Below are 27,597 nucleotides of genomic sequence, written 5' to 3'. Positions count from 1 at the left end.
TTATACATGAACATAATTTATTTTTTATCTAGAACGTGATAAAATGAAATATATCCACGTGTTTTTTTAATCTTTTTTATATAAAAATATTTTAGAGAATTAGGTGAGCTGAAAATTGTCGAATACTGTGTTTTTGTTCGTAGAATTCCGATATCCAATTATTAAATTTGTATAAGATAAAATTGTTTAAAAAGCCTTTTTTTAAAGAAAATAAAAAAACATCGCGGTGGGAAGGCGCTAGACATCTAAGATCTGATTAGCAGTTTAAAAGAGATTAATTGGATACTACACTTCTTTAAGATAGGTATATTAGATGATACTCAATTATAATTCATATTGACGGTTTTCCAAAGCTTTTGCCGCGCTTTAACGTGATTTTCTTTTCAATTTTGAGGATTATTAAGTAACAAAACCTCTATTCTAAAATTATTCTTTTCGCCTTCCCTCCTTTTATTCCTGTTATTTTTCATTCTTGTAACATCGGAGGAGGGGAATTAAGGTGGTCGCCCCTTCCCCCGCCGCACCCATATCTTGCCCCCTGAGTCTATTCAAAAGGAAGCACTCCCATCTAAACGCGAATTATTTCACCATAATTTGCATGGATTTAAAATAAATCCAAGTGGACGTTTTAGTCTTAAAGTTTTAATCCGAAAGATTGATTTTTAAATCTCAAAGGATTTGAATTCATAGCTTTTAAGATTCATTATTTTTTTCAGGTTTAAATCTAAATCCAGAATTCGATTGTAAATACAGTCCACTTGGATTTAATTCAAATCCCTGCAATTGAGAGTGTTCACACTACGCTAATAGCTCCAGACAATCATCATAATCATCATCGCCATCACAATCGACATTGTCAACCCCGTCATCATTATCGTCCTTATTATTTCAGGTCTACGACTGAGGAAATAGGCTCGCTACAATTGGGGCATTCCGGGATCAAATCAGCAATGCTCTTGATGACGTCATGACCGCAAGCAAAGTAGATCTTCTTCTTGACCAGGTGTTCCAGTGTTTGAACACGTGACCTAAGGATTTCAAGCTCTTTGTCTTTACGTTGAAGTTCAGTTTTTAGGTGGTGTAACTCGCCTGTAAAGATAGCAGAATGAGATAATGGAGTCATAATATTATGCATGAAAGTCTGAAAGACATTCGAATATGAAATAAATTCTAATATAAATGCCTTTTACTACGTCCTGTTAATTAGAACAGCGCATTTTGTTGTCATACATCCCATTTACTCTGCTTTACAAATTCAATACAAGATGATATTTTGGATTTAACTTTTGAATGAAGATAACTCATTGAAAAAACAATGGATTTCGGCTTGATATTGAGACAGGTGTCCTGTTCCATGAAGCTTTCAATGACGAGTTATAAGCTATTGTTATATGCTCCTAAAATCGAGTCATTAATTTGATTTGCTGATAACAATCTTGGGGGATTTTCAGTCTATTATAGATCATGCACATGAAACAGAGTCCAGGGAATATTTTACATCTATATCACCATGGTAGCATGGTTCTTCCTGTTTTAAGCTATATCTGAATCACCACCTGTGGAATTCTGCTGACTGCTAGAAACCGCTGCCACCTTCTTTTCCGGGACTCTTCCCGTCCCAGGGCGCGCCGAATCCCCTGTCAACTTCACCGAGGCTCCCATTGTTCCAGAACTGGATTTCTTTACGGCTGGTCTAGCTGCAGCACTCTCCTTCAAAAGAGATGACACAGGGTTGGCATCACTTCCGATGTCTTTGTTTTTCTTAGTCAGGTTACGAAGAGGGTGGTTAGCTGCTGTCTGCTGTCTTGCAATGTCTTTCCTGCATGCGTAATGAGATTGCAAACAAAGATCAACAAAGATCGTAGAGCGGTATGTTCATATCTAAAGAAGAAAGGAATAGAAGTTTTAGATCACTAGCAGCGCACGATTTGCTGACCAAACAAAATCGTACGAGAACAGGGTGAGTTAGTTGGACGACGCCAGCTAATTCGCTGTCTCAACAGTATACATTATTTATATATGCTACATGCAAGAGTTGGGGAAACGGGATTGCGTGAATTTGATGTGTGAAATTGGAATATGATTATAATTATGTTCAGAGATTGGAACTTCAAAATCAAGATTTTTTAAGGCCTATAAGAAGGATAACTACAACAATATATGATTTCCGCAATGTAAATTATATTCCTAGCTATACACTTCGATTATTTTGCTAGCATATTGACCAATGGCTTTCAACTATGATATAACTTTTCTTGAAATCCTTTAAATACTACACTCTAAATTTTAAGGATTTATGAAATGAATCCAGATCGGCTGTGCATAGGGACCAGCCGAATATTAGATTTAATTTGAAACCTTGTTGATTTAAATATTGAATTTAAATCTTTTGATATTTAAAAGTTAATCCTTAAGATTTGAAATAAATTCAAATTTGGCTGGTCAATATTGACAGCCGATCTGGATTTATTTTCAATCCTTGGAATTTAGAGTGCATATTGGAAGAAAACACAACCAAATTTAAATACTGTAATGCATTTGCACTGCTTAGTTCGTTGCTCTAAAGACACAAATTCGCGAGCCTAAAATGGGATCTATTGAGTTTGCAATCAGGCTGAATGATTTAGTCTCAAACGAACAAAGTCGCAATTTTAACCGCTTTTACTTAGAAAAGTCCGACCATCTCTTTGTTAAGTTATTAACTCAATATTGAATTTAAATCTTTTGATATTTAAAAGTTAATCCTTAAGATTTGAAATAAATTCAAATTTGGCTGGTCAATATTGACAGCCGATCTGGATTTATTTTCAATCCTTGGAATTTAGAGTGCATATTGGAAGAAAACACAACCATATTTAAATACTGTAATGCATTTGCACTGCTTAGTTCGTTGCTCTAAAGACACAAATTCGCGAGCCTAAAATGGGATCTATTGAGTTTGCAATCAGGCTGAATGATTTAGTCTCAAACGAACAAAGTCGCAATTTTAACCGCTTTTACTTAGAAAAGTCCGACCATCTCTTTGTTAAGTTATTAACTCAAAGTTTTAAAACCAATCTACACATAAAAATAAGTGTAGAAGTATTTCCTGCTCTATACAGGCTCAGGGTAGACAATACCTTTTGTCAACATTTTGTTTGCCGTATATTTGGCGCAGCAATAGCCAAATAGGAATAATGAAAAGCAAGGTCCATGTATATTATATATAGGAATTTTTTTTCTTCAGGTATTTTATTCTATTCAAATTATTCGTATTTGTAGTCAAGGAAAACAATCAATTAAAATGTTTTAATCATAAAGGCATATAATCACACCTCCGTTCATAATAATATGACGTCATATAATTCAGGCTGGTAAGATCCTAGCACGATAAACCTAATTTCAAATCCTTACAAGTTTAATATTTCTTAAGTAAATCTTTATAATGTTTCTGATAGTTTGCTTATACGCATAATACTTTGTTTGTTTTACTTATGGAAAAATATCATGTATAGTACATACTTCAATTTATATTGTTCGTATAAGTTTCATTTGCAAATGTCATTGTAATTATCTTCGATCACTTTACTTTGTTCTGTTGAAAATGAAATAAAACAAACTGAATTCGAATTGAAGTAAATATTCTTCTGGTAAGCGATGAAATGCATGAAACTTTTATATTTCGTAGCTTGTTTGTCGAGTTTGCTTTTGATAAGGTATTTAAACGCTGTGAAATTATTATTCATTCATATACTGACGTATATGTAACCTGTATAGCTAATGATATGGTCTTTATAAGCTGTGTTGTTATTATACATTCATTCATATGATGACGAATATATTTCAAAGTATCTTGATAATATGATTTTTAAATCTAAGAATACATAAGTAAGAAATAATGACAATGATGTACCTCAAATAACTTCTTAATATCCAAAAATTAAATATGAATTTATGAATCACGGAACATGCCTCTTTCTGTAAAGTGAAAATACGTGATTATCATGCTCCCTCTGTAATCATTAATCAAATCAATACTTTAAATTATACAGTTTTATCCTATGGTATGTTCAATCATATATAGGAAAACAATATGTGTAGATACCCTCTTTGAGCTTGTATATCGAGTAGAGGTTGCAGGATTGGATCTTGTTCCAAGTCAAGCTGGATTTTCATAGTGATTCCAGCGCTGTTGGTTGCGTTCAGATCACCACCATGAGAAACAAGAAAGGCAAGAAGAGCATCTGAGTTTGTTTTGATTCCAAGGTGCCCCCATTTCTTCTTCATCTGAAACCAATACATTTGACTAAGCATCAACAAAATTATTGGTCGTATATATGGGGTACTAGCAATGGCATTTAGGGGCACAGTGCTCCCTCCCCTTGTTATAATTTTTTTAGGGTGGAGGGCTTGTGAGCATTAATTTTTTTTTTGCCTGCCAGAAAAAGTTTGCCCCCATAGATATTATAGACAATAAGATTTTTTTTAGAAAAATAAATCAAAAAGTAGGCACTGCATCGAATGTTCATTTCATGTACAATTAATTTATAAAGGATTAATATATAACCAACATGCTCAAATTAAATCAAAATGGACGAAAGAACGATCAAAATATACTAAGCGTATATGATATTATCGTGGAGATATCATATAATTTCTCCTTATCCAAGTTTTCAGCTGCAAGAATGAAAATTTGTTTTTACCCCTTGCATGACTTCAGCTCTATTTTTTTTTTATCCCATGTTACCTCACCTAATTATTATCAGTTTAGTTCAAACATTATAGTAGATGTGATGTACCTCGGCCATAAACGGTTCTTCTTTCATATCTTGTCCTGATTGCGTGTTCCGGATAACATTCCGAGCAATCTGCAGGGTAGTATTTCCACAAAAATTTGGAAGGTTGAGGTTTGTACCGTGTTTTACCAAGACATCAACTAAATGGAGATTCCCATGGGCAATTGCAACTCCGAGAGGATTGATCCCAAATACTCCATCCACTACATTCACATTGCAGCGTCCCTGTCAGTTGAGATTTCACAAAATAAAAATTATGTTAAAGAAGGTAAAGCAAACACATTTTTTGGTCAAATCGGATTGTTCGATTCGATTTGTATAAGGTTTTATTATTCTTTGAGAATTCAAAAGAGCGATTTTAAAGACTTAAATCTTTGTAAAACGGTCCCATATGATCTCTTGCACGTGTCCCGTTATTCTGGACAGCATTTGAATATTTTAATCATTTTCTTGGCATTTTGCTTTTGTTATACAGTTTGAACGGTGTTTTGGACGTTTCCTGACTTTTAATAAACGGGTTTTGGAGTAAATTTATTTTATTCGCTTTCAGAAATCTCAGAAGAAGTCCAATCACATACGATGTATTTGAAATGACTTAATACCTTTAATGAGAAATACATGCGCGTTGACGAACGTCACAATAAGTTATCAGGTGAGTAATCAGTTACAGGTATCAGCTGATTTTTCCAAGCATCTGCACTCTAACAGCAAAACTTGATGTTTTACGAAGCTGTTAGCTGAAAATTATATGTGGACCATTTTTTCAAACGCCTCTACCTTTTCAGAATTCTTTACTCTGCAGTGCTGAAATGTATGACGAACATGACCTCAAGTTTGATTAAATGGGATAGTGGTGTAAAATTTCCCCTTATGAAGATACAAGCATTTTGACGCGTTTTTGTGTTTTTAAAAGCACATTTGCTCCAACAAAAGTGCTGATATTTTGAAAACAAGCACATGAACCCCAAATTTTTAATGATCAAACCTTTTTAGTATACCTTTTTCTACAATCATGCAACATTTTGTGAAAATGACATGGGTTTTAAGTAAAGTGCAGCATTTATTGTACTTCTTGAATTTGTTACATAAATTTCATTTTTTTAGATTAGTTTTTGTGGCCTTTCACACCTTAGGTTTAAAATTGAAAGTGCTAGTACTCGTTAAAGAGCAAACGAATAGCAATATGAGTGGATCCTTTATCTTAAGTATATAATTCTGATCTAGGTGAAACTTAGATGGATTTTGTCTGAGTAATAGAGGTTTACACTCAACGTTGTGATCTCGTGGGGTTCGAAAACGCAAAATTATTTTTATTTCGTATTTCTCTAGATTAATTAATTTTTGCATATTAATAAATAGGTGCTAAAGTAGCTCTGTACAAAATTTGGTGAAAGTGGCATGGATTTCATTTTAACTGTGGAACATCCTTAAGTTTAAATAATTGTCCTATTTAACTCTTATACCTTTTTTATTAACAGTTCTGCAGCATTTTGGCAACCCTTGATAGCAGCTGATGATAAAGGAGTCTTGTCCGTGTCATCACGCGCGTCTACCAGTCTTGGAACCTTGTTTAAGATTTTATTCATAGCACTGAAACATTAAAAACAAGTAGAATGATTTAGGATCATGAGAACAGATATGGGCATCGATATCGAATATTATATCCTACATTGATTAAATCCTGTATAGTGATTGGTTCAAATAGCATCATGTGACCAAATATATTTCAACTATGATGTTGCGTGACGTCAGACCTCAATATGTTTTTCGCTATACCAATTTGCTGACGTCATTATTTCAGAAAACAGGATATTTAGCCAAACTCTCGGGCGCACCGGTCAGCGAGCTGTCTCTCCCGGGCAAGTCCCGTGATGCTTCGGCGCAGGCATTAATCCGCGTTCCGTTGAGCGCGGTGGCTTCGTCCCTCGGGAAGAATAGTAATTGTCAGACCAACCTCGGATAAATAATTCCACTATACTTTCTCAAAGCCCTATAAATATATACATACGCATTTCATGATGGTAGAAATAGTTACCACCTAAAGCTAAATTAGTTACTGCAAAAATATGGCTCTATATGAGATATCGAGATCATTATTTACCCAAATGAAATTTTGGTAACTGTTTCTACCAGCGACCGATACGAGTAGCCGATGACCAAAGACCCAAAGTAGAATTTCTTAACCCTGGCGGCGAGTTTTTAGCCAATTTCGCCCGGGCACCGAGCGGCGGCCGTCCGGGCACCAATGGTTTTGGGGGCATTTCTCGATCGCCGCTCAAGATTCTAGCATCGCCTGCTCACTCTTCACTCACCGCCCTAAATACGCTCGGTGCCCGGATGGTGGCCGACCGAGCGCCGACGTAATCGAGCGGTCGCTGTCGAACGAATTAGATAAAAAAAAATGAACTCGTTGGATCAAAGCTGTCGAGCGGTCACCGGCCGGTTGAACTAAAATTTGAACATTAGGTATCTGCCGAACATCGTTCAGGCGAGACAAAAGAATAAGCGAGCAGCTTGCTGCGTACCTGTTTTACCTGGAAAAAAACTATTTCTAGATCTATTCACGAAGTGCAAACATGTACCCAGATTTTTATCATGTTACGATCAAATACAAAATACACTCAGCTCTGTGTTTTATTATCAATCATAAGAATACCAGATCGGTTGCAACGGCTAATCCCCGGAAAAATTATCACATGTAAGGTGAATATTACAGTTACTAGTGTTCTATTGGTAGAAAATGATACACATGTACAGTATAGTAGAATACACTGTAGCCCAAGTTTTATCATACACACTAAGAGATTCGGGTTCAATTTTACACCTCTAGGGGTCAGTGGCGTAGCTACGGGGGGGGGGGGGGGGGGGGCCTGGGGGGCACATCCCCCCCCCTCCCCTGAGATTTGGTGTGCCCCCCAGGTGCCCCCCTTAAAAAATTGGCAGAGCAAAAAAAAAACAAGTGGAATGCCTCTGGCCGTCTCACCTGCATCACGCGATTCAATATAGCAGCAGCGCTGATTTTGAAAACTACTATAACTCGCACAAGATGTTCAGTGATACTTGGTTACTCTTATTTCCACGTTTTATGAACTAGACCAATACACTTATAGAGATATGATGGCAATTCAACAAATACCCCCAACGTGGCCAAAGTTCTTTGACCTTACATGACCTTTGACCTTGATCATGTGACCTGAAACTCGCACAGGATGTTCAGTGATACTTGATTACTATTATGTCCAAGTTTTATGAACTAGACCAACACACTTTCAAATTTATGGCTGTAATTCAACAAATACCCCAATTTGGCCAAAGTTCATTGACCCTAAATGACCTTTGACCTTGATCATGTGACCTGAAACTTGCACAGGATGTTCAGTAATACTTGATTACTATTATGTATAAGTTTCATGAATCAGATCCATAAACTTTCAAAGTTATGATGGTAATTCAACAGATACCCCCAATTCGGCCAAAGTTCATTGACCCTAAATGACCTTTGACCTTGGTCATGTGATGTGAAACTCATGCAGGATGTTCAGTGATACTTGATTAATCTTATGTATAAGTTTCATGAACTAGGTCCATATATTTTCTAAGTTATGATGACATTTCAAAAACTTAACCTTAGGTTAAGATTTTGATGTTGATTCCCCCAACATGGTCTAAGTTCATTGACCCTAAATGACCTTTGACCTTGGTCATGTGACATGAAACTCAGGCAGGATGTTCAGTAATACTTGATTAACCTTATGGCCAAGTTTCATGAACTAGGTCCATATACTTTCTAAGTTATGCTGTCATTTCAAAAACTTAACCTCAGGTTAAGATTTGGTGTTGACGCCGCCGCCGCCGCCGCCGTCGCCGCCGCCGTCGCCGTCGCCGCCGCCGCCGCCGTCGCCGTCGGAAAAGCGGCGCCTATAGTCTCACTCTGCTATGCAGGTGAGACAAAAAAAAGGGAGAAAGAAGAAAAGAAAAAAGGAAAAGAAGAAGAAAGACAGAAGAAAAAAGAAGAAGAGGAAAATAAGAGGAGGAAGACGAGTGAATGAAATAATGTGAAGGGAAGACTTGCAAAAAAAAACCAATCTTTCATGTTACTATATAAAACTTTTGCTTGCGCTTCGCACCAGAATTGCCTGTTCGATGAGATTCATATCTTGTTTAATAGGCTGATATGGAGCAAGTTTTGAAGTCAATATACAAAATATATTTTGCTCGGACATCGAGCTTTCATCATTTTATTTTCATTAACAAAGTGCTCTAGCTGTAGAATGTCCCTTTTATAGTCTACATATCAACATTTTTAAGCTCACGCTGCGTGGTCAAATTGTTTGATTTGCCAAGTTCCTATTGTCTACTTGTATTCCATAATGTTCCATTATACAAATGTATTCAGACTGCCCAGATTCTAGGTCTAAATCTAAAACATGCGCGATAGCCTGCGTGTTCTTTATATTAAATGTACTTAAATTATCCAGTTTCACATCAGAATATCAATAATTGTCTGCTCACGCGTCACGATCGCATTATCAATGATACCCAATAAACTATATCCTATTTATGATTTATAAAATATGAATAGAGTGTCCCGCTTTAAGGTCTAAAATCTCAATTTTCTTCCTCTCGCGCTTTGCGCTCGCATCAATTGTTTGGTTACGTACCTATCCCATTTATTAATACAAAAAGTGCTTAGAATGACCATTTTTTAGGTCGGAATGTCAAAAAAAAATTGCTCGCGCTTGCATTATTGAAATATATACCGTCTTCGTTGTTAACAGTAAGCAGTCCTTAACAGGTCCCTTTTCGATAATGCTAGAACAGTTAATAAACATTTCTGCTCGCGCTTGGCGTTCGCAGTAACCATCTAGTTATATACGAATCTTGTTCAGGATCACACATAACATTGCCCAGAATATTAAATTTTCAGGACAAAATACATGAAATTTAAAAAAAAAAAATCGCTCGCGCTTCGCGCTCGCACTTTTTATAAGGCTTATGAGATTATTTCATGGTTATGTTGTTTTACAAGAATAAAACTAAGAAGTGTCTGATCGGTGGAAATATAGGTGAAGACATTTTCGGGCCCCGTCCCCTATTGGTGAAAGTCGGATCCGTCCTTGTGACACATACACACACAACGGAAAAAATGGTGCCCCCCCCCCCCTGAAAAAGCAAGGACCCCCCTGTGCCCCCCCCCCCCAGGAAAAAAATCCTAGCTACGCCACTGCTAGGGGTGCACAGGCTTGTCCTTATACGAGTACCCCTGGCGGTGTACACGTACACCCCGAATAGGGGTGTACAGTGTGCACCCCTGGGCCATCTGCACCTTAGAAGGTGTACACGTCTACCCCTTAGGGTGCATAATGTACCCCCACCTAAAATAACAAAAAGATTGTCTAGATTTCCGTTCCATTCACTTTCTGTATCGATTTTTAGTTACTTTAGGTGGGATTCGAACTAATCTCGTTTTATCTGCAGTCGAGATTCTTCCCGCTATACCAGCGAGAAGCGCTGAGACCTGATGAGGTCTTTAGCGGTATGATCCGATACTTTTCTTTTTTTCACTTATGCTGATAGTTGTAATTCAAGTAGCTATATTTACTGTTTCTCCAAAAGTATACGTAATCAAATGTGTTTATGAAACAATTATCATCACATAAATATTAAATATTTTAAAAATTATTTCACTTCGGTAAAGTGTGGCGTAAGTGCATTGTTATTTCGGGTAATCTTCGATCACAAATCAACTGTATCTATACCATACTTCTATCAACGAGACTAATGGGCAGGACGCAAAGAATACATGGGTGTACAACAGACACGTACTCTCGCATACGAGCTAACTTGAACCTCGATGGTATTGAGGGGTGTACGCACGTATCGTACACCCCATTTGCACCGAGATTTCTTAGTGTGTAGGAAAAGTCTTGATTAAGATACAATGCGAACAAATCTTACAATCTGATAATTCTAAAATTACTATTTTAAAACACATTTGAAATCAACTGCGAACAGACAACATGAAGATGAAATCATATAGTAAAGTTATGTGTCAAAGTTGGGGTCACAATGTGCTTGTCGCTGTCAAAGTGAGCATTCTAATATGCTCGTTTTATCCGACCTGAGGGAACGAAAAGTATTGATGGAACTGGAATCATATGGAACAATTTCTCCCTTTTTCGGGGGGGGGGGGGCTGGGTGCAGAGCCCTCTCAAGCCCCATCCATATAAACATCTTTAGCAAGTGTCCTTGATTCTACCTACTGAGTATTGTCGTCAGCTGCTGCACCATGCATGACTGATACTAGATCCTTTGAAACCGCTTTCAGATCAGCATCCTTCCTATCCATTATGAGGTCTACGATGGTTCTTGATCCACTTTGAATTGTCAAGAGTGCAGGTGTAAGATTTTGCTCGCCCTTTTGCAAAGATGAATCGTAAGACAAATGGCAAAATGGGGAATAGACATTCATTTTTCATCTGTGATGTTACCTGCAGAGTTTCAATCCCTTCTTTGGTTAAAAATTGTCTTCTTTATTCGTCATAGTGATCAAATCCAATATCACACTGTATTATGATCATGATAGTAGGACCTATTGCTTTAACCATAATGTGATGTAGGTTTAGCCATAAACACCAAGGCAATACTATTAGAAAGACAGAAACATAATTTTTCCAGTTTCATAAAAAGTGCTAACTAACACATTTACTCATAAAAAATTAACTACTTTAAACAAATACCATTGACCTATATAAATATATTTAGAATTTATAACAGTCACATGACAAATTCTATTGATAACAATATTTTATTTTGTTTGAATGTATAGATATAATTATTTACTGATAACGAATTGGATATTCAAGTTGACACGATTTCCACACCTTCTGGTTGACGTCTGCACCATACATCAATAGAAAGTGTGCACATTGAAAGAACCCCTTAGCACACGCCACAGAGAGACATGTTATCCCTTGCCAGTCAACAGCATGGACATCAGCTCCTTGTTGTAGGAGGTACTCTACTATTTCAAATTTGTTACTTTAATTTGGTAAAAAAGTGAGAAAGAAAATCATTCTGATCAAGTTCTTAAAGTTAAACTAATAGTGTGATTATTTACAATCTATAATATTTTATATGACACATGTGACGATTGGCATTTGACCTTCTGTGAATACTCTTTCCTACAAGAACCTTAAACTACTTCAAGACTCCAAGCACCTTGAAATAAAACAAGATCATTGTCACTCTTTTTAGTTTAGTTGAGTCAAACTTGACAGCTGTAATGTAGGCCCCACAAAACATTATATTTGGCTTGTGCTATCATCCAGGTACTCGCGTCTGGTTGGTCTATCACGTAACCCTACCATTAGGGAAAACTAAGGGTATCCTAATTCCCGAAAGGTCAGGTATATCTGATTGGTAAAAACCGAACTTTTTGAATTATTGATGTGTAATGTGCATTTTGTGTTCAGCTTGAAAGGGATGATAATAAATCACACATTCAACAGCCAAGGCAACTTTGTTGAAATCTGTAAATAGTAGTAAATAATGGGAATATGAAATAATAGCTACGCTTACCATTATTCTCAATATTATATATATACACATATAAATGAATAGATAAATATATTTACAGTTGAGTCCAGAAGTTTACATACACCCAGGAAATTCCAAAAAAATACACTTGCCAAAAATAAATTTACTGTATCTTTTAAAATACTTGTGCTATTATGACGAATTTGATATCAAACAGATGAGTATGTCATGCCCCTTCATCACACTGAAAAATATTTAGGTGTCATTTTTTCCCAAAAAATCTTCATATTTTAAACAAATTAGAAATAAAAACTTGACAGTAGCATTTCATATTTGTGCTAATTTCTTCTCAACAAACACATTCCAGATTACACCTTTTAGTTCGGTGGTGACATGTCATAATAGAAAATGTAATATAAATAATAAATTTGACATTTATATATTTCCATGAAACGATGTTTAAAAATATAATAACGCTAGAATACATTTGCCACGAATATTACTTTTTTTCTTCAAAGAAAATTCCACCTGAAATATACTTTAATCTCAACGGCATTAAAATCATGTGAAAGAGCTTAATACGTTCTTTCATTTGATACCAAATTCGTCATGGTATTATTCATATTTCTGAAAATATAAGTTTTACGATGTTTGGCAAGCGAACAAATTTCACTGAATTCCATGGGTGCATGTAAACTTTTGGCCTCAACTGAAATGCGAAACAAATGATAATATTCACGAGTAATGCAAGTTTGCAATGCCAACTGTATAAACTTTCCAAATTTTCGGTAGTCATCTATCTTCTTCGGGGAAGATTCGTGAATTGTAATTCACAATTCACGAATCTTCCCCGAAGAAGGTAGATGACTACCGAACAGTGGCGTAACTACTGGGGGGTACGGGGGGCACGGCCCCCCAATCGGCTGGCCCCCCCCCCCCCAAAAAAAAAAAAAAAAAAAAAAAAAGGAAACGTATTGGGAAAGAAGAAATTATTGTTTATTATAATATTATATTATAATTATGTTATGTTATATTACTTTAAAAAATCATAACTATATTTGTTCAACATAATTTGTTCAGGGCCTATATGTCTTCATTGATCCTGGCGCTCGCATTGTCTGTTTAACGAGATATATAATCCTGTTGTACTAAAACCTCCCGTTTTCAAGTCAATATACACTAAATATATTTCCTCGCATTTCTAATTATTATTGTTTTATGTAGTTACATATGCTTCTTTTTCATGACTAGTTAAAGTGGTTGCCCCATTTTAAGGTCTTAATATAAAACACTTCCAGTCCGTGCTTACGTACGCATTAGTGGATTGCTGAGATATGTCTGCTCTTCATGAATTCCTAAAATCAGTCCTTAAAATGTAACTTTTTCTGATCTGAATTAAGTAAATTTCCAGCTCGCGCTTCGCGCTCTCAATATTTGATTAGTGAGATGCGTATGATAATACAATGACTACAAAAAGTGATTCATGTGTTTAGATGTAATTCTAACAAAATCAGCATACCCTTGGCACTCGCATTCTATGGTGAGACATGTATACTCTTCATGGATTCCTAAAATATAGTCCGTATAATGTCCCTTTTTAGTTCTGAATATCAAAAAAATTCAGCTCGCTCTTCGCGCTCACATTATGTGATCAGTGAGATACATATCCGTTTAATGGCACTGTCCTTGAAATTTCACTATTACTTAGGTCAGTATACCTCGCAACTGAGCGCGCTTCGCACGCTCACTAAGTTACTCAAAATTGCTGCTGGTGCCCCCCCCCCCAATGCCGTGACCCACGGTACGCCACTGCTACCGAAAATATATTGAAAGAGAGATAAAGATAAAATATCTTACTCGATTGTAGCATGGAAAAGTGAGGTATGTCCTTTCAAGTCACTGAACTCTATCAATGCTCCTCTCTCAATGAGGAACTTCACTGCGTTTACATCCCCTTCGCCTGCAAAGAATCCTAATGGTGAAGCGCCAGGAATGAGCTCGTGATTAATCTGAATATAAACAACAGGAAAAGAATAATGTTTATGAAATGATAATCAGTTAGTTGTAAAACATTTCTTCTTTCTTTCTGATTCATTTTGTTACAAAATATACACTGTTTCCCAGGGTATTGATTTCATTTTAATTAAATTCAATTCCGTTTCATTGAGAAAAAGTACTTATTATTGCATTGCTCGATCTAATTAAGAAAATAAAACTGCCATTACAAAGAAAAATAATTTTCTTACATTAATAATCACCAGATAATGGAATAAACTATTAAGTTCTTGTAAAACAAAATATTCCAATGATGTGATAAAACCACCATATATTCCTTTCCCCCAAATAACATCATACTACCAAAGTGTTGAATAAAAAGATAGCTGATTAAATAATCATTCAAACCAAAATGTAAAGTCATCACTGCAAGAATCTGAAAGAGATTATCACATTACGTAAATATGATAATTAAAACAAATGTATAGCAGTGACGTAACTACGGGGTTGCGTGTCACCCATTCGGCTGCCCCCCCCCCCCCCTCCATTCCAATGAAAAAAGTGGAACTTCTTTGGGAACCTCGTCTGCATTAATACACTGTAGTATCAAATAATTATCTTTTTTTTTTTTCATTTATTCTTTGAATTTACAATACAGTACTGAAATGAGGCAAAAGGTTTGGGTCGGTATAAAAATGGCAGAGGTAATAACGGCAGAGGTAAAAATGGCAAAGGTAAAAATGGCAGAGGTACCCAATCGAGATACAGTACGCCTCGGTTGGACCTCGGTTTTTCCAGATGTAACTAATATTAGGTAGCAATGAATGACTGAATAAACACGCAGTAATGAAGAACATTTTATATCCACGAAGAAATATATCATAACCAATGTAGGGAAAGGAGTATAAACTTACCCATTCCGGATGTCGAGCCAGTATGCGCTCCGCTTCGCTGATATCACCAAAATTTAAAGCTTTAATCAACTTCAATGCTGGATCCATCATGATCCGATTTTGAGCTTGTACAAAGAAATTTTAAACTTAATTATGAAATAACAGCAATGATTATGATACTGATTGTATTCATTAACTTGTTACTGCTTCTATTATCTACTAATTACAAGTTATACTATTATTCTCTTATATTTTGTTATAGTCATCTATCGATCATGTCTGTTCGTTTATGCAAAGTTCAATAATTTACGCAGAATGGACATAAAATAATAGCAAAGAAGTATTGCTGCTGAAATCGGGAAAATACAGTTATGCAGCATATTATCATTTACTCTGTATTAAAATTTTTTTTTTTCAATAATCCATTCGATTCTGAGGAAAGGACGGGGGTGAACGTCCCGTTACATTCAACTTTACCAGTGTGGTAACTGCCATGACAATGGGATTCAAAGTCTATTCCAACTGATTTTAATTAGTCATTGAATATTTTTTCTAGACATGTTTACTTTTTCAACTTTGTATTGTAATCCTGTTATACTTTGCTTATAATGTATGTATTATTATGAACAGCTATGAATTATAATTATATTATTCTTTGATTATCAAGTATGTATAACTATGAACTGTAAATGAAAACAAGAGTAGAAAAATAAATTCAAATCAAATCATATCAAACTTACCGCGAAACATTTCTTCGAAGTTGTGGTCTTTCGGTTTAGGAACACGAATCCGTTCTGGTGTCAGGTTAGCAGAACTGAAAATGAACTTTTTGTTTTCCATCAGTTTAACCCGAATATCGGAACCGTCAATCTCTATCACTCTCCCAACAGCACCAAGAGCCTAAAACAAAGAAAGGATTATTTTGTTCCCAAGACCATACACTGCAAAAAAGCTTTTAAAATTTAAAGCACGTTGTTTAAGCCCGTCACTCAAACAACTATTGTTTAAACTTTTAAACAACTGTTTAAACTTTTTTAATAAGTTGTCAAAAAGTTTATACAATTACAAAAAGGTTTAAACAACTTGTTGTTAGAGTGACAGGCTCAACAACGTGCTATTTTTTTACTTTGTAAAATAAACAATTTACGCAGTTTTGTTCAAAGGCATATCATATGCATCATGAAATCGGATAAAACAACTGTTTGTCAACAAATATACTAAAGATTATATTTTGAAGAAAATAATCTTTTTAAAATCTGGTAAATTTGCCTGAAATTTAAAACTTGAATTGCAATTTCATCAGAAATAATATTACACGAAAAATCAAATTATGCTTGAAATTATTTTAGTTGTTTTTTTATGACAAAAATAATTTTAGATGATGCTTTTGTGTAGGTCTGATGTTCCGTCGATTTATTTAGGTAATTATGTAGAACCCTGTAATAATAATGATAAAAATATACAAAATTTATAAAGCGCTTTATACGGTTGTTTCAAAGCACTAAGAAAGAAAGAAAGAAGAATATATACAAGATGTCTCACATTAGGAACAACAACTAAACTGAAAGTGAAAACATCATTATACGAAAATTAATAATACATACAAATATAGAGATAATGGGTAAAAATACAACTTAAATACAACGGGTCGATTAATTATGTGAGTAAATTCAAATAATCCTAATAATTAAGAGCATAATCCGACTTCAAAACTCTAAACAAACAGTAGTATGAGTAACAATGCAAAATAACTGATGGGGTTTAATTTCAAGCAAAACAAAATGGAAGCAACAGATGGGATAGTCAAACTTATCAAAATAGGTGGGTTTTAAGGCTCGAGGGACTTAAACAGTTCTAACGATGATGCTTGACGTATATTGTACACATTAGTGATTTCTATTCATTTCCTTAGTTGGTCAAATTAAAAAAAAAATTCTCAAAACAGGTAGGTCTGTCTGAAAATGAGGTATATTCTTTGAAAAGGTTATATCAGGCGCGTGATTGCAAGGAGACCGGGGCGACTGTCCTTACATTCTTTCAAAATTTCAAAGAATGGAAAAGTTCAAAATGAAATAAAAGAAGAGGAAGTATGGAAAAGTGATGGTTTGGTCATCTTTGATTTACCAATTCGTTCTGTTTTCCAATTCTTCAACAACACACACACACTCTCACGCACCCCACACGCATATTTATATAATAATAATAATAATAATTATAACATTTGTAGGGCGCTTAATACAGGTGTTTCTAAGCGCTCAGTTTTCTGCCTATCAACTAAATTACCGGGAAAAAAAAAAAAAAAAAAAAAAAAAAAAAAAAAAAAAAAAAACCTTGATATATTCAAAGCAAAATTTTAAACAAACAAATGCAACTAAGATGTGCACCTCAATATAGACCAACCCACAACTGATACCTATACATTAAAAAGGTGGGTCTTTAGCAAGGTCTTAAATTGATCAAGGGAGTTGGCATTATGGATGTAAGATGGTAATTTATTCCACTGGATTGGAGCGAAAACAGAAAAGGCTCGATCCCCATAACTGGTATTTGTACGTGGTCCTAAAGTAAGCTGCAAGGTTGTTGAAGAACGAAGTGGTCTGAGTGAGCTAGAAGAGCGGAGAGAAATGAGATTAGAGAGGTATTCAGGAGCTAGGCCATTGATTATTTTATACGTCATGAGAAGAACTTTGAAAATGATGCGTTGGCGTATTGGAAGCCAATGAAGTGATTTCAGAATAGGTGTAACATGTTCAGATTTTCTTGAAAGAGTAACAAGCCTTGCAGCACTATTTTGAATTCTTTGAAGTGGGCGTAAATGTGACAGTGGGATACCAGAAAGAGCAGAATTGCAGTAATCAATGTGGGAAGATACAAAAGCATGGGTAAGTTTAGCAGTTGTGGGTTGGTCGAGTAGCCTCCTCATTTTTCCAATCTTAAAAATACCAAAAGAGGCAGACTTACAAATATTCTTAACATGCTGTTGAAATGTGAGATTCTTGTCAATTGTCACCCCAAGATCCCTTACCAACTCATTACACATCAAAATACTATCGCTAGTGCTACTTGTGGTTGAGAGCATTGGGAAGGACTCTGTGTTTCTAAATTTGGAGGAGATGTGGATCATTTCAGACTTGCTTTCGTTAAGACAGAGTTTGTTATCATGTGACCAGGCTTTGATGTCCTCTAAGCAACTATTGAGCTTCTGTGCAGCTTCATGTTTACCAGTGGGTTTCAAAGTGATGTAAATTTGTGTATCATCGGCATACATGGCATGTCGAATGTCCCGGTGAGAGTCAATGAATCTTGACAGAGGACTTGTGTACAAGATGAAGAGGAGCGGGCCAACCACTGAACCCTGCGGAACGCCGCAGACCAAGGGGAATCTCGCCGATAGGGTGCCGTTGATGGTAACTTGTTGACTTCGATTGTGGAGGTAAGAACGGAGCCAATCAAGGACAGTCCCAGTTATACCAAAGTCATTTTGCAGGCGATACAGTAACAGTTCGTGGTCTATGGTGTCGAATGCAGCGGTGTAATCAAGCAGAACGAGCACTGCCTCCTCGCCCCTATCAACAGCCAGGAGAAGATCATTGAAAACTTTCACCAGGGCAGTCTCTGTAGAATGGTGATTCCGATAAGCTGACTGATTGACTGGGAGCATATATATACATATATACATACATACATACACACACACCCGCGCACACACACCCTCTCTCTCACACACACACACACACACACACACACACACACATATATATATATATGTATATAGGTTCCCCATAGCTATCTGCCCTTTTGGAAAAATTGGTGATGCCGAAAAAATGTATCTGCCGGAAATCGAACCCGGGCCCCCAGCTTTGAACGCCGGTGCCTTAACCACTAGACCACAGAGACGGGTTAGTGGCTCGGGCGACCCCGATCCGATTGACCGTCAGGTATTATATATATATACAGTATATATATATATATATATATATATATATACATGTATAATGTATTATATATATATAATGCTTAAAGCTTAAGGGGGTTGTTCGGGCCCAAAATATTTATATCGAAATAAATATAGTAAAATTTGCAGAGCAAAATCGGATAACAAATAGCAACAGTTATATGCATATCGTCATGAATATTCATTAGGTGGGCAGCCGATGTCACATCTCCACTTTCCTCTTTCGTATGTTATTACATGAAATCATAAATGTTTCATTTTTCATACATGTGTAAATGACCTCCATTATGATGAAATAAGTTGCGGCAATTAATAACTAATGCACTTAATCAGTTGTCAATCCAATTGTTTTAGTTCTTGGTAATTTTTTTTTTTAATAAACCTAATTTCATATAATAAAATACAAAAGAACAAGTGGGAATATGACATCATCAGCCCACCTAATGAATATTCATAAAGACATGCGTAGAAATGTTTCACCGGAATAATGCAAATCTTTAAAATTCAATAACTGTTATTTGTTATCCGATTTTGATCAAATTTTCAGCATTTTGCTCTGTGAATTTTACTCTATTTATTGAGATATAAATATCTCCAGCCTGGACTATCCCTTAAAAAAAATAGATGAATACGTGGACAATTTTTAACCATTGCAGGCGCAATCCACAGTCGGGCTTTGGGTGCGAATTGGCGCGAAAAAAAATTACAAGCAAAAAAAAAAAAAAAATGAGATCGCAACATGTCGCAAATAGATCATTTCACGCGGCCCAATCCTCCATCGGGATTTCGTCAACTTATTTGCCAATAACTGACAAAGCCCTGTGAGCGAAAATTCGTTAAAAAGCAACTACAGTCTGTGACAGATATTAGAAAAAAATAGAATACGTATGTTCACCACCAGGAAAGGGGTGTTGGCAGCCCCTCTACACCTATTTTGATATAAGGTTATCTTTTTCATAGCTGAAGTCCATCCACCATGCCCAGACTGTAATCTCTTGACCATCTCCATATCATCATTTACTCGGACAAGCTGACCAAGACAAAGTCGATGAACCTTAAATCAACATGTAAGTCAAGGTAGAATGTGGATTAAGACCAATACGAACTATTATGGTGATGATGATGATGATGATGGTGGTGATGGTAATGGTGTTGATGATGGTGGTGGTTATGGTGATAAAGATAACGATGATGATGGTGATGATGATAATAATAACAATAATAGCAATTTTTTATAAAGCGCTTTTCCCAGAATGGCTCAAAGCGCGTTACAGCATATTATTACCCCGGTCATTGGATTCATTTTATCATTCATGATGATGTTGGTGATGATGTCAATGATGATGTTGATGATGATGTTGGACTCGTCGCTCCAGAGCTAAGGACAGTCTTCTGTGGCATCGCAAGAAACTTACGTCCAATTGCAATCCCTTGATGGGGTTTTGAAAGAAAGTGGATTGGCAACTGAATGCTAATCAACTACAAATTTGCGTTTATATTAATCATAGGACTTACGTTTGAATTTTGGACTTACACTTGATTTATATTGATCGTAAGTTTCGATCAGTTGCCAAATGGAACCAAATGTTCAATGATTAAAGCTTACTGAATTACAGGATGAAATAAGCAACAAATCGTCGATAAAGCGAGTGGTAAATTTCGACTGATGTCTGGGCAAAGAATATATACGATATAATTAGTTTAGCATATCATCATCGAACATGTCGTGTATTCACGCTTTATGATAATTTTTTTTCAGACATTATACAGTGCGTCCCACAAAAAACAAAACCGAGATTTATCGATGATTTATCATAGCTTAATCACAAATACAATAGACAAATGACCTACCATTGTAAAGCTTAGAATCTCTTCTTCCATCTGAAATTATTTAGATTATTTCTCATTTTCCGCATGAGTGAGCAAAAACAATTTGAAGAGGGATACAAAAAAGTCATTTGGCGGGCTGTATCTGGGTTTCAAAAAGAAAACCACATTTTTTAAAAAGTTCAATATCTGCTCTTTAACATGATACCTCAAATGGTCAAGAAATAACAAAGTTCTGGTTATTTCAAATAAGGCTTGAATTTCAATAATTTCATAAAATTAAGAGGTTCTACAGGCTAGCGTTCAAACACACTTGACACTCCGTTTTGTTGACGATCAGCCATGCATTAAGTATTTTGTTAACCATGCGATAGCTTCTATGGGAAACCAGTGAAAACACGTTTATTTAATGAAATTATGAAAATACAAGCATCGTTTCGAGGGAACATAACTTTTTTAATTCTTGACCATTTTTTGTAATTAAGGTATCAAATAAAAGAGCAGATATTGAACGTTTTAGGCATGTGACTTTCTTTTTGAAATTCAGATACCCCCCGCCAAATGAGTTTTTTTGGTATCCTTTCTTCAAATTGTTTTTGCTCACTCATGCGTGAATTGGGAATAATCTAAGTAATATCAGATGAAAGAGGAGATTCTAAGCTTCACATTGGTAGGTCATTTGTTTATTGTATTTGTGATTAAGTTATGATAAATCATCGCTTAATCTCGGTTTCGTTTTTCTGGGACGCACTGTACAATAAAATATGAGGGGATTCGTAGAATTTGTAATACATCACACATGAGAGCTGGTGCTTTCATAATGACATCAGAAATTAGAAGTTAAAAATAACTCGTATTCTTTAATGATTTCTTTAAAACTATCATAATATTTTTCATTTTTATTTTATTATTGTTTTTTTTTGGGGGGGAGGCTTTTATTAAAATCCATTAATCGTTATCAGGGTGATCTTCTTCCTGTAATTTGTGCTAATTACCTTTCTTAGAGCTGCAGAATTCATGGTGAACGTTTCTTGGATGTCATGGAAAGTCACGGTGAAGTCGCCAGTATGGGTTATTCTGTTCACAAAGCCCTTCTTTCGATATGTCTGTTGCAGGATAGACAAAGTAACGTTTTGAATGTGACCTTACAATTTTTGCAATTAAGTTCAAAGTTTTACGAAGTCAAGGTAATTTCTCTGATTTAGGGGAAAAAACAATCAATCATATTTTGGTACAAAAATTGTAACCATGATAATGCCGTTTGCGAGATGTCCACACTAAGTGATAACACTAGAGATAACACTAAAATTTTTGCCCAAGCCCAAGTTCAATTCATTTATTTCCAATTAAAAATCACAATATAAAAGTTCATAAAAATGCATAATTGAGCAAATGCAAACCAGATTCATGTAAATGTATGACGAAAGTCTTCCACATAAAATATATATGTAAACAAAAAGTAAACATTTTAAACAACAGACGAAATAGGGAAACTATAAAAAACCCAAATTAGAGTTTGTCTAGATAACCTATCCTTAAGGAATTAGACAAAATATAATTGAAATAGTAAGGAATAAGAAACTTATTTGCCCACAATAAATACAAAAGAAAAACCAAAGAAAAAAAATCAAGATCAAACAATAAAGGGGAACAAATAAAAACAAAACCAAACAAACCCTACACGAAAAAGTAAAAGGTGGACAATAAATCTACACAAGTTGAAGATTGATTGGATTATTTTTCCATTAAAGATTTCCCTGGGTCCTAATGAGTTCTATTTGTCTTATTTTGTAACTGTCATTCATTCCTAAACAGTGCTGGACATTCCTTGTGCTTGAGCAGTCTTGTTTTATCTCTAGCCTAAGACTAACTCGTACGTAGGACTATTATCTTCTCTTCTGTTTGTAAAGTATACATATATGCTGATGTATATTGCTGTTGAACCTGGAATGCTGAACATGTTAGAGGGTGCCAGCTGGTTGTCCATGTTATTTATCAATTTCCTTCTTTCTGTTTTGTTTGGTCGTGTACATGCATTTTAAGATTAAACCATCATTATATATTCGTTGTAACATGCATTACAAATATAATGTATTTCTTTTCAACTTCATAAGGCTTGCTTGTACTTAGATTAATCTTTTTTTTTTATTCATTTAAAAAAACCAGCCAGAATATGAATTATATATTCCAATTTTGTTTGTAAATTATTTATTATTTTGGATGCTCAATATTGAGCCTATCGGTGTTACGTAACCAGGCGCGGATCTAGCTTTTTCCAAGAGGGGATTGGACCAAGAAATTTGAAAAGCACAAATAGGGGGTTGGCTCCAAAATGTAGGTCTTTATATTTTTTACTTCGCAACCCAAGGGGGGCTTAAACCCCCTAACCCTCCCCGTAGATCCGTCACTGCTGACGATATACCTTGAGCATATCTGCATCTACAATTTTCTTTTCCGCCGAGGATAAAACGAAAATAAATGGTCTAGACAGGGAATTTGATAAATCGGTGGCAGCGGTGGGATGAATTTATTTACATCAAATAATCAGAATGTAAAGGATGGATGTTTGGCCTATGTTCATAGCTAAACTGAAATGACATAGGAGTCGGAGCATCCGAGACTGGATAATAATAAAAATCGGGATTGTACCATCACCACGTAAATTACAATTAAGGATGGAGTAATTTCTTTAACTCACGCTGGCGATCTCAGGCTTCCACAGGGCTCTGCGTTTGTGAAGTGTCTCCAATTCTGCAGGGGTCGCGGTTACCAGAACGTTGTCTCCTTCATTCACAGCCTCCAGATCTCCTAAAATAAACAAAGAGAAAAGAAAAAAAAATCATTTGTTGTAGATCAGCTCACTCTTTCTAACTCAGTACACTACTATACACTGCAATTGATGTTTCATATACCGATATGGGAAATAGCAAAGATTGCGGAAAGGCTTTCCTCTCTGTCGAGAGAAATGCTAATATGGAATGCCTTACCAAGAGTAATTCGATCTGGAGTCATGGAATTGCCACACCGCTGCTCTAAACAACCCTATTAATTCACAATATCATCATTCTTACCAAGATTCGGTAGATGTCCGTCATAAACCTGGCCGCCAGAGCCTGGCAGTGTGCAGAAGATCTTAGTGATGTCTATCCAATCTGGTGAAGATGAAAACGCAACCGCTATTTGGACATTGACTCTTTCCTCAGATGTCTGCTCACGTTTAACCACTGTCCCGAGCACCTTACCTATAATAAGACAGAACATGCTGCATTTTACTCATACCTAAAGATTTTCTTGATTATTCCTTGTTCATACAAATGCCATCTTTCTACAATTAACGAATAATGTAATTTCATAAGGTATAAAGTCAGAACCCTCTGTTTAAAATACAATGCTGTCAGATTTTTTCATCTGTAAACTCCGAACGAAACTTTGGCAAAGCAGAAAAAAATAATCTTTAGGGAAATGAACATCATGGAATGTTCAAAATGCTCTTTGCAACTAAAATTGATATCAGGTAAATTTCTGCTTAAGTTTATGTTGTTTCCAAATCCCCATATATATATACATATATATATATATACTTAGTTATTTTTGTTTCTTTTCCCGAACACATTATATAGATATTGGCTTTCACGAAACACTCTTCTTGATGAAACAGCAAAACAACTAGACAAACCTTCACATTCTTTTCCATATAGGAATGAAATATTTTCCTAGTTCATCGAGGACAAGTATACACTTAGAACAAACCTGATCCTTGTCTCTTGAGCCACTGGGGATGTCTGACAACCTTTGCCCCTGGAAATATCCCTCTGAGAGCTATTCGAGGAGAAGATGATCTCGGTAACATCTTAGGACTACATCAATTATAAAAACAACCACATTTTGCTTTTATGCGTCAGTTTAACTCCATCCCAATTCTTTATATCAAGACAAATATAAAAAAAAAAAATATCCCTAGACCTTGCGATTGATATTCGTTTCATCTGCGCCTCTGATTAGGTAGAAGGTAACAAAAAAATACAGCTCAAATAAATCCTAGGAATTGTTTGGATTGAAAGGTTTCTCCAAATCGTCATGAGAAATATTATTATAAAGTATATTATTGGGTAGGGAACATTGAGGTGTCAACTTTTAACAATATATTCCCTATATGAACGAACCATAGACTCACGGAGAATGCATCATTCATGGTCAAACTCTGCTTGGAAAAAAAAACGCATTTGGAAGTGTCATGGTGTTGTGGTTCTGAACTTCTGAAATTTGTAATCAGAGGGTCGTTTGTTTAGATTTCACCATGGCCTTTATCGTACTTAATTGACAAGACGTCATTCCAATTCGTTAAATGGGTACCCCATTGGATGTCAAAGTCATAAACTACATTATATTCAAACCAAAAAACAACAAATCAAGGCGCTATTGCCAGATCCAGTGACCATTTCCCCCTCGAATATCCATGATTAAGTCCATTGGAAGTAGCAATCAAACACAACATAGTTCTTGATTGGTTGTGTAACATACCCCATTGATGTTTTGTCTGAGGAAAGCACTCTCATGAAGACATGACTAAGATCATGTTCATCATTCATGTAGCAGGTTGTACAGAGGTCAATGGCATAGCATTCAGTGCATCTCCATCGTATCCCTCTGATTTCATCAACATTACACCCATCACACCAGATCTTAGGATGGCAAACTAAAAAGGAAAACACGATGATGGAAAAGAATATTATTTAAACTTGTCCTTTTGTATCATGTTGATTATGTAGTATCAAGGGCAAACCGTATGTTAGGCTTCATTATCAGTATAGCAAAACATCTATCCAGTGACACTTTAATGTGTTTGTACAAGAGCCTTGTTCTCCCACTCATTGAATATGGGCAACCAGCCTGGTTTTTACATAGTAAGGGACATATTGATAAAATTGAAAAAATACAAAGGCGAGCAACGCGCATTATTCTCAAGCAGAGAAAACAGGAAATGGAGTATCCCATACGTCTTCAAAACTTGAAGTGGTGCACCCTCAATTCTAGACGGAATTATGTTGAAGCTGTTGAATATAATATCCATGTTAATCTCAGATATTTTGAAGTGATTCAATTCAAACATCTAAAAGATCGCACCCAAAGATTGCATGGTTCTGCTATTCATACATTTCCTCGTGTGTGGGATTCACTACCTTCTACTTTAAAGGTAGATATTGTACTACTGTCCTTTCACACCTGGCTTAATAAATTAAAACAACATTTATTATCAACCGGTTAAATGTAAACTCATTTTATTCTTCAACTAATTTAAATTTAAGCTCTGACAGCTTTCCAGATTTTTGTAAGCTTTATGTTGTACAGTGTACATGAGACTCTGACGTGTGTGTTTTCTTTTTTAAGTAATTGTTCCAAATTCCTTACATTGATCATAATTATTCTCAGTATACATCAATGAATTTGTAAAACTTGCTTTTGGTCATATATTGCGGGGGGGGGGAGTAATCTCTTGTCTCAATCATAATGTTGGCTTCTCAGCCTACATGTATAGGGTCTAATCAAACTTAATGTATATGCCAATCATTTTGTATACATGCATGCTAAATCATTTATTGCACAGCGCCCTCTTCATTCAGATTGTGTCAATCTGGGCACGTGCTAACATTTACTTTTTTTTTCTTGTGAGCTCAACTTCTACCCAGGTTGACACTTCTTCTTTTTTATTCTTTATTTGATTCTAATTTAATTTGTTGTCATCTTCAACAACTATATAGTTGTATTTTACTATTTTTGATTACATGTATGTTATCTTCGTAAAGTCACATGGATTGGAAAGGAAGACCTTCGGGTTATAGTTATTTAGTTAATATTTTTCCTTTCCCGGCATCCATGTTACTCTCCTATTCAGATTGTTTGTATATGTTGTTTATGTGTTTGATTATGCCGAATAAATAATAATAATAATAGTATCCTAAACATCCTTAACCACAAATTGCCACCTTTGTCATGTTCCGAAAAAAAAGTTTTTTAATTTCCCCTCGCTCTACCCAGGTGTTCCCTCCAATTACATATAAAATTTGTGTTACCATTTAAACAGAAGCAGTTGCCTTGGCTTGGGATATCAACTGGCGGTCTCCTCACAGAGGCAGTGTTTTCGTCAAATCATTGCATGGTGTTGTTAAACATTTTTAAATTAAATTTTTGATAAAATTTTCTTTAATATATTCCCGATACTAGCTTATACACACACATAACTGATCATTAAGTTTAAAAATTAAAATATCCTCCTGGAAAAATATTTTAAAAATAATAGTTTACCGTATCCAAACGCATTCCCCATTTTTATGTGTCGTTAGGTTACTTGAGATAATTATATTTCCGGGATATAATTACCTTTATTAGCTGTGTCAATAATCCTGAGATCGAAGGCCTGATCGTAACCAACCCGGAAAAGACCCTTATTACCATTGTCCCATTGGACCAGCACAGACAACTTCGGAAAGTTTGGTTGACATTGAGCCTGGAGTGAAAGAATAGTTCCTGCATGTCCCTTTCCGCCATCTTGGTTTTTATAAACCCAGTCTGGTCCCCGGATGACACAGAAACCTGGTTGTGGAGGAGTTCCCAT

At 35.6% G+C, this 27,597-nt stretch overlaps 1 protein-coding gene across 1 annotated transcript; it reads right to left on the bottom strand.

The window, feature by feature from the left end:
- Positions 1-65: 65 nt before the first annotated feature.
- LOC129281311 (E3 ubiquitin-protein ligase MIB2-like) lies at positions 66-27,597 on the bottom strand. The gene is made up of 17 exons (XM_064112795.1): positions 27,363-27,597; positions 25,506-25,680; positions 24,735-24,841; positions 24,056-24,226; positions 23,683-23,792; positions 21,980-22,090; positions 20,109-20,211; positions 15,943-16,104; positions 15,224-15,327; positions 14,172-14,323; positions 11,660-11,816; positions 11,039-11,193; positions 6,239-6,365; positions 4,779-5,000; positions 4,085-4,266; positions 1,557-1,819; positions 66-1,089 (listed from the first exon to the last, which is right to left on the bottom strand). The coding sequence occupies exons 1-17, from the start codon at positions 27,595-27,597 to the stop codon at positions 884-886; spliced, it is 2,742 nt and encodes a 913-aa protein (XP_063968865.1). The 3' UTR covers positions 66-883.

This window comes from Lytechinus pictus, chromosome 18 (genome assembly GCF_037042905.1).
Source record: "Lytechinus pictus isolate F3 Inbred chromosome 18, Lp3.0, whole genome shotgun sequence".
NCBI classification, from domain to species: domain Eukaryota; kingdom Metazoa; phylum Echinodermata; class Echinoidea; order Temnopleuroida; family Toxopneustidae; genus Lytechinus; species Lytechinus pictus.
The sequence above is the reverse complement of the archived record's forward strand: the minus strand, read 5'-3'. Positions and strand labels throughout refer to the sequence as shown.

Coding starts and splice junctions, on each gene's coding strand:
- LOC129281311 (XM_064112795.1), bottom strand. CDS start 27,597: ATGGGAACTCCTCCACAACCAGGTTTCTGTGTCATCCGGGGACCAGAC. Junction 22,091..23,682: donor GGAAGCCTGAGATCGCCAGC/GTGAGTTAAAGA, acceptor ATCCTGCAACAG/ACATATCGAAAGAAGGGCTT. Junction 1,090..1,556: donor CAGTCAGCAGAATTCCACAG/GTGGTGATTCAG, acceptor CTATCTTTACAG/GCGAGTTACACCACCTAAAA.